Genomic DNA, 13,624 nt, shown 5'->3' on the forward strand with positions numbered 1-13,624 from the left:
CCCTAACACTGCCTCGATAGCATCAGCAAATATTCTTGCACCCTTTCTATTTAGGTGCCTCAAATTTAAATATGACAGAGGTCTTTTACATCCTTAATCTGCCCCTGTCCACAACCCCCCTCTGCAGCCAGTATCATCTTGCTTCAGAATTTAAAAAGAAGGCATGCTGGATCATTTTATCTTTAGTTCCATCTATTTATTATTCATTTTTAAAATAAATATAGAAAATCACTAAGAGAAAGTGAATCCAATACCAAGCCACTTAGAAAGGAAACAGCTTTTTCTTTTCTTCCCCCCCCCCCCTTTTTTTTCTCGTAAGTTATCTCTTTGCAAGGTATTTTCTTTCAATAAAAATTTGATTAGTTTAGTGTTAACATCGTTACATCCTGACAGCTTTTAGAGGAAAAGTGGTATAAGTTTAAAAAAAAAAGCATGAAATATAAACATGATAAAAAAATTCAAACTGTAATATAATGAGTAATGGCAAGTGTAATAAAAATTTGATTATGCTGATTTTTTATCTGCCTTGATTTTATATTAATGCAACATATTTTTATAGACCAAACTCAGAACCCCCTTTGTTTCTCAAAAAAAGAAAAAGGAAACTTTCAATTAAACCACATTTCTTCTGATTAAAAGATCTTCAAAATGAAGCCTTCAAAATAAAGGGAATCTGGCAATCCCTTTAAACCCCATTAGTATAAAAATGAATGAGATTTTTTCAACATGTTTCTCAGTGTCTGAATCAGCAACTTAATTAGAATCATAATCAGGAAACAAGGTATAGGGTTCCTGCAATGATGCCACTTCCAATAGCTTCTAGAGGAAAAGTGGTAGATGTCTGGGTTTCTATGCTGCCACGATGACATATGGCTCAATGTCAAATTTTTCCAATAGGGACCTTGTTGAAGTCCCCTGGTGAGCACACATGAAGTAACCTTTGTCAGAACACATGAAGTAACCTTGGTCAGCACACATGAAGTAAGAAAATGTTTCAACATTATCAACTCAGACGATTGGCTGAACAGCATGTATGCATCAAATTATGCAGTCAAGTTAAAACAGTGATTATCTACTGGAGGATTTTATGGCCTTGACCTTGTCACTACTTGTATACTACTCTGACATCTTGGAATCAATTCAAGTATACATTAATGATATTTTACCACTGAAAACACTGGTGCCACATCCTACTCTGCTTGGCCAACCCCATTCTATCAATGCAACGCCCCAACAGTCATGTGAGTGGCATTCTTTGATGCAAGCTACTTTGTATGTTGGTAGGCAGAATCTTATGTTATTATTCTTTGTAAGCATTTACAAGGTGCTACCCAAATATTCCCAAAATTTGAATGCTGCGCAGGAACTATGTCTAGTACAGACTTGTGGTGCTATGTAACACTGCATGCATTCTCTGTAAATCAGTGTGCCACGTGGCGTCAGGCTGGATAGAGTCAATGAATATTTATGTGCAGTTCTTTAGTAGTGTGTTTTTCATAGTTTGCAATCAATGCAATGGCTGATGTGAGAGAGCAACATGCACGCACCAAGTTTTGTTTCCTTCTTAACAATACAACAGCAGAAACCCACAAGTTGAAACAAGCTTTTGGTGACAATGCTTCAGGCCAGATGCAGATCTAGTGCTGGTTTAACCATTTTAAAAATGGTCAAATGTCAGTTGATGACGACAATCACTATGGGCATCCATCATCGAGCAGACTATCCATGACACTTGTGGCATTGTCGGGTAACGTATGGCACGTGTCACAGATTTTGTCAGACGAGTTGAACATGAGAAGGATTGCAGCCAAGTTCGTTCCACAGTTATTGAGTGAAGACCAAAAGCAGCATCATACGGAAGTTGGTAGAGATCTTCAAGAATGCGCCAGGAGTGATCAAAACTTCCATTCTATGGTCGTCACGGGTGACGAGAGTTGGGTATATGAGTATGACCAAGAAACAAAGCATCGCAGTGGAACACCCCATCTTTACCCCAACTGAAGAAAGCTTGACAAGCGAGAAGAAATGTGAAGTCCATGCTGATCTGTTTTATTATTATTATTTGCCATATGATGCACGGAAGCCCGAGGTTAATGCTGCACCAGCCAAAAAAAATTCCCCGAGTGTGTGTGTGTGTGTGTGTGAGAGAGAGAGAGAGAGAGAGAGAGAGAGAGAGAGAGAGAGAGAGAGAGAGAGAGAGAGAGAGAGAGAGAGAGAGAGAGAGAGAGAGAGAGGAAAAGTCAGAAGTAGAAAGCGATCACCAAGAAAGAGAAGAATGATGATATCCAGCTCAGGACCCTGAGTTTTCCAAGCCCATACTCACCAGATATGAGCCTCTGGGGTAAATGTACTTTACATTACCCTCCACTGCAGCACAAACCTTCTCTACGATCATATACTTACACGACCTCAGTAAGAGCATTACCATTAGTAGAGCATATGATGCAAGAAATTAAGCTTATTCAGCATCAGCCAATAAAAAAAAAAAAAAAAAAAAAAAAAAAAACAACCTTCCCATTTCACCCATCCATTTGCTCTAAATGGATGTCTAGTCCTGCCTTGAATTTATTTAAGGCCGTCAAATTCTACAATGACAGATGGCAGTTTGTTCAAGCAATCAACCACACACTGGCTAAAGGCAAATTCTGCACATCTATTCTACAACTGTCTTTCCTCAATTTGAATTTATGTGCCTCAGGCAATTAATCTGGGCAAGAGGAAGAACCCCAACAGCATTGAGCTTACCCAAACCATTCAAGGCCTTATACAATTCAATCAGATCACCTTGCAGGTGCCTAGTCATCAGGATGAATAAAACTCTCTAAAAACAAAACTCTAAAATTTGCAAATTTTAAGCCTTTCTTCATAAGAGCAATCCTTTGTCTCATTCACTAATCTTGTTGCCCTTCTCTGTACTAATTCCAGCAGCTCTACATCCTTCTTAAAATGAGGCCTCCAACCTATATACAGTACTCAAGGTGTTGCCAGACCATTGCCTTATAAAAGGGGATAATAACCTGATTATTTCTGATAGAAAAATTCCTATATATCACTGACAAGACACCATGTGCTACTCTTGCAGACTGCCTGCACTGCTCAGAAAACTTCATATCTAACTGCACAATTACCTACAGGTCCTTTTCATTCTCTACCAATTTGAGTGTAGTACCACACAGTCATTATGTTACTCTGGGATTACTGCTACCCATATGCAATCCTTTACATTTATCAATGTTAAACTTCAGTTGCCACATCTCAAGCACATCTGCTCAACTTTTCTAGATTTTGTTGCAGTAGCGTAATGTTATTAGTGTCATTAACAACCCTGCCAACCTTCGTATTGTCTATAAACTTAGACATTAAGCTTAGTATATCTTCATCAATAGCATTAATAAATACAGAGAACAACTATGGACCCAGCACAGGGGGACTCCACTAATATAACATTAGTCCACGAAGAGCAGTGTCCATTGATTACCACTCTGTCTTCTCCCACTCAACCATCCCTTTATCCATAAGAGCATTTTGCCCTTAATGCCATACTGCTCCAATTTGTACAGTAGTTTTCCATGTGCAATAGTATCAAAAGGTGATACTATTGCACTTACCTTACCTGAGGTAGCTTCCTTGGACTCAGGTGATTCCCTTCACCTTTTGTGTCTCTCTCTCTCTCTCTCTCTCTCTCTCTCTCTCTCTCTCTCTCTCTCTCTCTCTCAGGGTAACTCAGGAATTTTTTAATAATAGAAGATATTATTTTAATAATAATATCTTCCATAGGCTTCTGTGTCACCTGTTAATTTATACGTATCCCATGCAGCCTACCTCTCCTGAGTCCAAGGAAGCTCTCATAATTATGACTAAGGTTTGCTTACTTCCTTTGTGGCCTCCTTTAATATAAATGGATAGATCCCATCCACCCCAGGTGCCTTTTTTATGTTTATTTTCAACAATTTCTCCTCAACTTTGCTCTCAGTTATTAAAAAATCATTTAACTCACTACCATAGTTTAATACACCTCTGGTATTCCCCTCTCTGAATAGCTCCTCGCATGTAAATGTAGATGCAAAATACTCATTCAGTTTGTTAGCTACCTGAGCAGGATCATCAACAGTAGAACCATTGATATCTAGTGGACCAATCTGATTCATCTTCTTCCTTCTAGAGTTTACATAAGTAAAGAACTCTTTGCTGTTTTTCTTTGCATTATTTGCCAAAGATTTCTTGTAATCTGCCTTTGCCTGCCTAACCTCCTTTGTGACTTGATTATATACCAGTTTATAGAGGCTCACATCTGGGTGAGTATGGGCTTGGCACACCCTGGGTCCTGAGCTGGATATCATCATTCTTCTCTTCTTGGTGATTCCCTTCTTCCTTCTCTCTCTCAGGGTAACTCGGGAAATTTTTTTTGGCTGCCACATGTCTCATTAGTTCATCTGATATCCATTTATTGCCTTAAACAATATTTCTTAGTTGGTATGAAAAGCCTAGTAGCTTCCAAGATTAATTCTTTGAATGCTTCCTATTTTGAATTTGCTGTTGGTAACATCATCAGTTGGTCCCACTGTACAGAATTTAAATACAGTCTCAGACCATCATAGTCGCCTTTACGAAAGCAATAACTCTTCCCTTTACCCCTGATGGTAGTTACCTCTTGCAATTAATCCCAAATCAGCACACTGTGATCACTGCCACCTAGTGGCTCCTTTATCTGCAGATTCTTAATGCATGAAGAATCACTACTGATAATCAAATCAAGAGTATTACTCACTCTGGTTGCCTCCTGAACATGCTGCTGTAGAAAACAATCATCCATTAAATCCACAAAGTCCTTGCTAGGTGTGAGTGACCAACCTACAAGTTCTACTCAATATCTCGGAAATTAAAATCCCCCATTATAAGACAATCTAATTTACTGGCCCACTATTTCTCTGTACAGATGTTCATTATACTAATCAGAGTCATTAGGCCTATAGCACACTTCTACTTTCAATTTTGCTTTCCCAGTGCTTATGTCACACCAAACTGACTCGACACTGCACTGTCCACCCATGTCAACTGGATGCACCTCCTGAGAAATTATCTGTTTCTTAACTAATAGCATAACTCCTTCTCACTTCTTATCCTGTCTATCCTTCCTGTACACGTACTCCCCAACTTCACATTCTGCATTCCTTATATCTGTGTGACACCACATCTGATATCCCAACAATATCTGGCTTTGATGTTTTGACCAGCACCTCAAATTCATCAAATTTATTTACTACACTCCAAGCATTGGTATACATGGAAGTATACATGCACCTGTTCTTATTCTTAGCTACCCTAACACAGCCCATGTATTTACTTGTTCCACAATGACTCCCAGCAATCTCTGAAATCCACAGCACCTTGTTTTCTAGCCTGCTGCTCATTCCATTAGAAGCAGTGCAAGAATCATTTTCACCTCTGCCAGCGGCTACTGTTAATCTATTAGTCCATGTTAGCAGTTTTCCGACCCACCTAACACTGCCTCAATAGCATCAACAAGTATTCTTGCACCCTTTCTAAAGTTTTTTTTGGAGTTTTCTAAAGAGTTTTGTGGACATTGACAGGATTGTCCATAAGGAATTCGTCCTCCTGGCCAGACCATCAATGCAATGTTCTACTGCGACATCCTGAGGCTGTTAAGGGAAGCCCTCAGGAAGAAACATCCAGAGAAGTGGCACAAAAAGAACTGGGTCCATCATGACAATGAGCTGGACCAAATGTCTCTCGCTGTGGCACAGTTTTTGGCATCCAACAACACAACAGTCGTCCCCACCCCCTTATTCTCCAGACTTAGCCCCCTGCGACTTCTTCCTTTTTCCAGGAATGAAAATCCAGCTGAAGGGTTGAAGATTTGACAGCATAAAGCATATCCAAACCGAATCGCAGGTGGTGCTGAACACTATGATGAAGGACTTTCAGGACTCATTCAGATCAGGGGAGAAGTGCTGGGATTGGTGTTTACGCTCTCATGGGGCTACTTCAAAGGTGGTGGTGGCGAATAAGACCCAAGGTAAGTCTCATTTATTTTAGACTCACCTTGGATCTTTTGAGAATTTTTGAGTGGCACCTTGCACAATAGAATCACTCTTAACTAACTTCTGCTTAATCCAACTTACCAGATTAACTGATGCTCCCACCACCCTTCTTTAAAACATACTGTATTTGATGCCTGTAATATATTATTTGATGCCATGGCACTGCAGGGTGCTGTGGGCACTTTTCCAGAATGCTTGTGATTAGTATATTACCAAGCCCTTTTGGGTTGCATGTTCCCCAAGCAATCAATTATGTGTTTGTTTCAAACGATGTTTGCACCAGTTAAATTATTTATTATTGTAATTAGAGTATGTAATTTAATTAAATATTACATAAATTAATAAAATATGGATGAAAAAAAAAAACCTTTTGTTTATATTGCTTATATGAAAACTAATTTGGATGCTTTTGAAAGACAATTAAGGTGAGACTCGGAAAAAACTGTTGTTGAATTAGGTATGAACAAGATAACTGTAAAAGATTAGAAAAAAGATTCTAGAAAGATTTATTTTCAGTTTGTTTTACAAGGATAGCTAAGTTCTCACTCCACTTTAAAGAAATCAAAATTAAAGATAGTATGCAATACATAATGGCTGTGATTTATACAAGAAAGACAACATTGAACTCCAATCAAAAAGACCCATAAAAGCAGCATCAAAGAACAGGCCTCGGCCTTCCATCAAAAGATGGATTGTGCAGAAAGTTTTAGCAAGTGACAGATGGCTTGAACATTACAAAAATGTCATTTTTTTGCAATGTTTAAGCCATAATTTAGCATTTTTTGAAATGCAATTTTTGTCAAGGAATTAATGCATTGAGTATTAGCAAGGGGAGATTATCTACTGATCAGCTTGCTGCTCAAAAATTTACAGATTTAAGTTCATTTATCAACAGAGAAAAATGTATTGAAGAACAGCTCTCCAACAAGGATGAAACAGTTCTAAATTATAAAATGTTACTTTGAAAAACGATGGCAAAATAAATTGCAGCTTATCACAAAAAAATCTAAGGGGAGAATCATGGTAGCTGTGATGAGTTCCAGCTGCAGAAATGCAAGTGGAACTCACAAATCACCATTTTTAATTGTTAGTAAATCAACAAATCCTAGAGCTTTCAAAAAATATAAATTGTTCATCCCTATACTACCACTCACAAAAATGGAATTCACACTGTTTCACAGAATGCTGTTTTTTCAAGAATTTGAACCTTCTGTAAAGAAACACCTGAAAAAAATAAACTTAAAGGGAATAGCTCAAAAAGGCTATTCTCTTTCTGGATAAATCTCCTTTACATCCCAATATAGCAAGGATGCTCAAAAAAGGGATATAAAGGCATGTTTTTACTATCAAATGTAACATCTTAGATCCAGCCTATGGATCAAGAAATTCTAGAATTTCTAAAGAGACAAAATGGAAAAAAGTTTTTCAGTTCAATTTTGAAAAAACAGAAGACGTAAATATAAATTTTATAGAATTGTTAAAAGTCCTCAACATAAAAAATGTTATTTATAATATAGCACTAGCATGGAACAAAATTGCAAATTCAAGATTTACTAAATCTTGTTGAGAAAACTTTGCCTCAAGATTCACAATGCTAATGAAAGCCCTGAACTATTTCACAACAGTTTAACTGACTGCAAGCAAATTTAAAGTTCCAAAGCTCTACAGCAAGAAAACATATAGCAATGTATTCAACAATATTTTCAAACAATTTGGTGGTGATCTGTTGGAAAATTAAATTATGGGTGATGCAGAAATCATAGACAATGTGATGACAGAAAAAGATTGATCTAAATATGAAGAAGAGATTGAACCATATTCAATCCATAAGTTTCTCACACAGCTGCCAATATGCCTGAGAAAAAGCTTTACATTATACTGAATAACAGCCTGATTCAACAATGAATAATAGGCTGTTTAGAAAAAAAAAAAGTGGAGAGATTATTTCTGCAAAATGTCACATTTCATCATCTTATTTATTTAACAGATTTAACAATGATTTTATATAAGTAAATAAACATGTACATGTTAAGGAAAAATAAGTCTCAAGGTCTCGTATGTATACTTAATTTTTTTTTTTTTTTATGATTGCCTGCTTTACTCACTTTTTGATTAACCAACCAACCTGGTCCTGATCATATCGGATAACATGTCTTCTACTGTACATAAATATACAGAAACTGTCAATATTATGTGCTGTAATTAATATCATGCTATTCCCATAATTCTTTTCAGCAGTGTACTTCTTGACCAATTGACTTTGTTTGCAAAGTCAATTCGTCAAGGACTACACAAAAGAGGGGAAAAATCACATAAGAAGAAATATCTTTAATGCTCACTATAAAATGAGCAATAGAGATATTTATTGTTACATTAAACTTTGCTTTCCTCATTAATATCACAGAGCATTATTTTAGTCTATTTATATCTTGTAAAGGAAGAATATTGATAAATATATTCCCAGATAAGTATCTAGTTCATTATTTCAGCACATTAATTACTTACCTTTTTATGAAAATCAAGTTTTGCAACAAGGAGATTACAATATGACTGAATTAGCCTACCATATCCATCCATTAACAATCCCTAAAAGGGAAGATTAAAAAAAAAAAAATTAAAAAAAAAAGAAGTTAAATCTTTAGATTTTTTTTAAAACTTTAATCTAGTTTTAATTTAAACAATTCATGAACAATAAAATCTTATACTCTTCTATGACATATTCCAAAGCATCAATATGGTATAATAATTCTAGTTTATTTGCAATAAATAATTCTAGTTTATTTATAATAAATCACAGAGTTAGACAGGGATGTAGCTTGTCACCAATGCTGTTTAACATATATACAGTATCGAGGATATGATATGTAAATGGAAAGAAGAAATTGATACAGGTATATACAGTAAACCCCCGCTATTCGCGGTATCTGTATTCGTGGTTTCGCATATTCGCGGTCGCTGATTTAATATAAAATGAAACCTAAAAAAATTGAATTTTAAATCGCCGTGAACATTTTCCGCCAAAAAAAAAAAACATGGGTGTGGCTAAAATTATCTTTCCCGGTCAAAACAGCGTTCAGTGGGTGGGGGGAGAGGGGTGACAAAATCGCGAGCATGGATGTTTCTCGCTAATATTTGTTCAATATGTGCTATGCGCTTGTCATGGAAGAATTCATGGTTTGCTTTTAATTTATATGCTTATAAATTTATCAATTTATAAATTGATATGCTTACAAAAGCGAAAAATATACCGTTTTGCAGTGTGTTAGTGAAAACAGACTTTTTCGAGTGTGTTAACGGAAGAAAGTGACGTTATTGTGGACAAATTCTTTTCTAACCCCTACAAAAATATCGCTACGAATAACAAGGGAATTTTGAAAAGATCAAAAAGGGTGATGACATTAGCGAATAAAATTCAGTTATTAGGAAAAATTTCTAATGGTGAAAGTGTCTCCTCAGTAGCAAAACATTATAAAATCAATGAGTCAACAGTACGATCAATCAAGAAATCGGAAGAAAAATCCACCGTAGTGTCCGTGAAAACGCGTTAATTGCTTCAAAAATTTGCTCTGTAACTCGTGAAGTTAAATTAGAAAAGGCTTTAAATCTGTGGATAGAAGACCGAACTCAAAATAAAATTCCATTAAGTTCACTCATCATTCATGAAAAGGCAAAACTCCTTTATCAACACTTTAGCGAAACTGGTGATAGCACTGGCTCGATAGGTTTTTCAGCTAGCAAAGGCGCTGGTTCGAAATTTCTAATAAATATTACATTTAATATTAAATTGTTTATTATTTTCATTTCGATGCCATATGCTTGCATTTCACTATGTACTGTCTCTATACTGCAGGCCAGGGGCAGAAATCGACTATGCGATAACATACCTGGAGAATCTTCAAACTGCACTAAGCGGAAACAAGATAATAGTGGGGGCAGACGTCAACTGCAGATCCCCCCTCTGGCACAGTACCACGCCTGAAAGAAGAGGCTCAACAAATGGGCAAAGGCTCGAGGAGCACCTGGCCAACTCCATATTTGTTGTTAAAAACCAACCCTTCTGCCTCCCGACCTTCTGCAACACCTTATGGGAAGCAGAGATTGACATAACATTAGCCACAAGAAACATAGACACCCACATCACAAATTGGACGGTTAGAAATGCCTGGACGACCTCGGACCATCGTACAATAACCTTCACATTAGAAAGGAACTTGACAAGAACAGCTGCCGACAGGCACATGCTAAATAGATTCGCCCTAAGCAAGGCAAACTGGGACACCTTCCGAGAGACTCTACGCACAGCAGGCCAGCAATACCTGCACACACTGAGGGAGCAGGAATGCGGGAGCGAAAACCCGGAACGACTCCAGAAGGATTTAACAAAAATAATAACAGAAGCAGCAGAGAAAGCCATGAAGAGAAGAATCCCCATTGCAGAGGCCACGCCCTGGTGGACTCCAGAGCTCACACGAATGAGGAAAATAGTACAACACAGAAGGAAACAATTTCAGAGGGCTAGGAGGAATTGGCCGCAACAAGAAGTCACTGAACTCAGGAACCAATATAGAATCGCTAGAAATTGTTATACTGAACGGATAAAGAAAAATAAAAGGGAATCATGGGAGAGGTTGGTACAAGGGTCAGGAAACAGCAACCCCTGGGGGGTGGTATACAAAATTACCACTCACAAACTCCCCAGGGGGGAAGTCGTGACAGCCACCAAAACAGCACAAGGAAATTTAACAATAACCTGGGAGGAGTCGATTGGGAACATCCTGGACAACATCCTTCAGGAGCTGCCAACAACACTAACAGATGAGCAGCAGGCTATCTGCCAAGCAAACAATTCCTATAATAATGATCAAATAGAACTCCCCTTCACCTTAGAAGAAATTCAGGATGCAGCAAGCCGCGCGAAAAATAAGAAATGCCCTGGACTGGACCTAATTGAACCGGAGATGGCAAAAGAAGCAACTGAACATATACCTGAATTGCTGCTTTTTTTTTTTTTTTTTTTTGATTTGGTAGTTATTGGCGCATCGGCTTCTGTGGCCATATTGCACCTCCCAAGGTTTTTGCAGTACTTTGATCCAAGCCCGAGGCGGGAATCGAACCCGCGAATTGCTGCTAAAACTATTCAATTGCTGCCTGGAAGCAGGTAAATTTCCACTACAGTGGAAAAAAGCAAATTTAAAACTGATCCTAAAAAACCCAACAAAGCCACCAGAGACACCTAGTTCCTACAGACCCATAGCCCTGCTACCAACCCTCAGTAAAATATTCGAACGGCTGCTACATACAAGAATCACAAGGCATTATAATGAAGCAAATCCTAACATGTCAAAGCAATACGGATTTACTCCTGGCAAATCCACTATCGAAGCAATACAGAACCTCCTCTCTAGAGTCGCCCATTGTAAAAGGAAATACTTCCTTGTCATCGCAGTGGATTTCGCTGGGGCGTTTGACACCCTCTGGTGGCCGAGCGTCTTGGCGAGACTCAGAGCTGCCAACCTTCCATTGAATCTTTATTATTGCATGAAGGATTACCTGGCTGATAGAGCAGTGCAAGTTACCACACCATATAAATGCCTCAGTCGCCCAGTCCGCAGGGGCTGCCCCCAGGGTTCTGTCCTGGGGCCGCTCCTGTGGAACTTTGTCCTGGACGAATTCCTCGCCATGGATCTGGGTGGTGTGGAGGCCCAGGCCTATGCAGATGACTTGATCTTGACCATTGAGGCTGACAGCAGATCCTCCTTAGAAATCCAAGCAAATGATGCCCTGCAAAAGCTGCTAGATTGGACGAAGCTACACTTGCTCAAACTAGCACCCGACAAGACAAATTCAGTGCTGCTAAAAGGTACGCTAGACTTAAGAAGACCACCACAAATTAAGATTGAGAACAAAACAGTTAAGCTGTGCGAACAGATTAAATACCTAGGAATAATCCTGGACAGAAAATTAAATTTCAAGCCACATCTAGAATATATTAAACAAAAGATAAGAAGATATGCGGCCCTCCTCGCTAGAGTCACTCGCAGGGACTGGGGACTCAGACGTACTACCCTGTCTTTGTACTACAAAGCTCTCTTCATCCCTGCCATCACATATGGCTCTCCTGTCTGGTACGCGAGGGCGGCACTAGAAGTGAATAAACGGATCCTCGAAACCATTCAGAGGACCATCCTCCTTACCATGTCGAGAGCAACTAGAACGACTAGCACGGCTGCCCTCCAAGTCCTGGTAGGAGTTCTACCCCTGGATCTCGAAGCTACCCGCTGTGGTCTGCTCTACCATCTTGCCAGAAACACATCGGCTACAATGTATGACCTCACCACTGACATCACTAATGACCGCAACTATGAGAAGAGAAGAATCACCGACCACCTCATCCAGATTTGGCAGAGGAGATGGAGCAACACAGAAAAAGGTGCAGTGACCAGAAGATTCCTCCCCACTGTCACCAAGCTGTACCCTAAGGCGCCAGTGTGGTTTCACCCTGGTCGAAATACCACCTTCCTCCTTACAGGACACGGCCCGTTTAAAGCTAAACTACACCAACTTGGTATCATAAATAACGCGGACTGTCCCTGTGGCAACCCGGAGTCCTGGAGACACTTAATGTTTGAGTGCGATTTGTATGACGACCTGCGACTACAGCTAATAACGTCAATCCAATATATCCCAGACAACCAAGAACCCAGACTGCTAGACACTCAAGAGGACTACAAGGCACTCAGTCAATATGCCCAGGATCTATTTTCTAGAAGGAAAACAAAGATAGAAATATACCAAAGGCAACCCAACTAGAAAGAATGCAGGAGGTCAAACAGGTAAAAATAAAAAAATAAAAAATAAAAAAAAACACAAGCAAAAAACTCACCATACCACAGAAAGACAAGACTTTAGGATGATTTGAATGGCCTACTGTCGACCCAAAACTGCACTCCCTTGTGCAGTTTTTTTTTTTTTTTTTTTTTCCCGGGGAGGGGGAGGGGGAGGGGGTATTTGCTCTTCTCCTCTCCTCGCCTCCCCATATTTTCACTCTGGTGGGGTATGGGCATGCCCCACTGATAATGGGGGGTCACCTCTCTATCCGACCCCTCTTCTTCCTATTTCATCCCCCCAGTCTTCACCCTCCCCTCCCAACACTTTCTCTTGTACAGCGACTGCCCCACATGTCCAAATTTAAATCACATCAAATTTTGCCCGACCTTTTAGGCTCTCTAGAAATAGTTCTTTCAGCGTAAAATCCCACGCAGCGCTTTCTAAATGCAATTTTACTTAAACTGATAACTCCAACTTAGCGATAACTCCAACCTTTATTTTAGGTCCTCGTCACCGAAATCCCAGGAAAGTAAGTGGCAGGACCTGCCAGAGTATAATTAGTCTCTTGGTACACCCGGCCGGCGTCCCCGTCGCTAGGTATGGTAACGCCGGGTCCCACTGGGGGCCCGGCGGCCAACAGGCCGGATGAACAATGGGCACAACAAACTACATACCACATGACCCATACATTAATTTTAAACCTCTGGCATAGACAGGGTACTGTCACTCGATAC

At 39.2% G+C, this 13,624-nt stretch overlaps 1 protein-coding gene across 1 annotated transcript in view; it reads right to left on the reverse strand.

The window, feature by feature from the left end:
* The window catches only part of LOC150085164 (huntingtin-interacting protein 1-like), a 637,041-nt gene that overhangs the window by 554,776 nt on the left and 68,641 nt on the right, over positions 1–13,624 (reverse strand). Inside the window, exon 5 of the mRNA XM_090373855.1 lies at positions 8,568–8,648. Coding sequence (XP_090229981.1) covers positions 8,568–8,648 — 81 coding nt within the window. The remainder of the gene's footprint in view (positions 1–8,567; positions 8,649–13,624) is intronic.

This window comes from Mastigoproctus giganteus, chromosome 5, assembly GCF_048544385.1.
Source record: "Mastigoproctus giganteus isolate SK-2022 chromosome 5, ASM4854438v1, whole genome shotgun sequence".
Lineage (NCBI taxonomy): Eukaryota > Metazoa > Arthropoda > Arachnida > Uropygi > Thelyphonidae > Mastigoproctus > Mastigoproctus giganteus.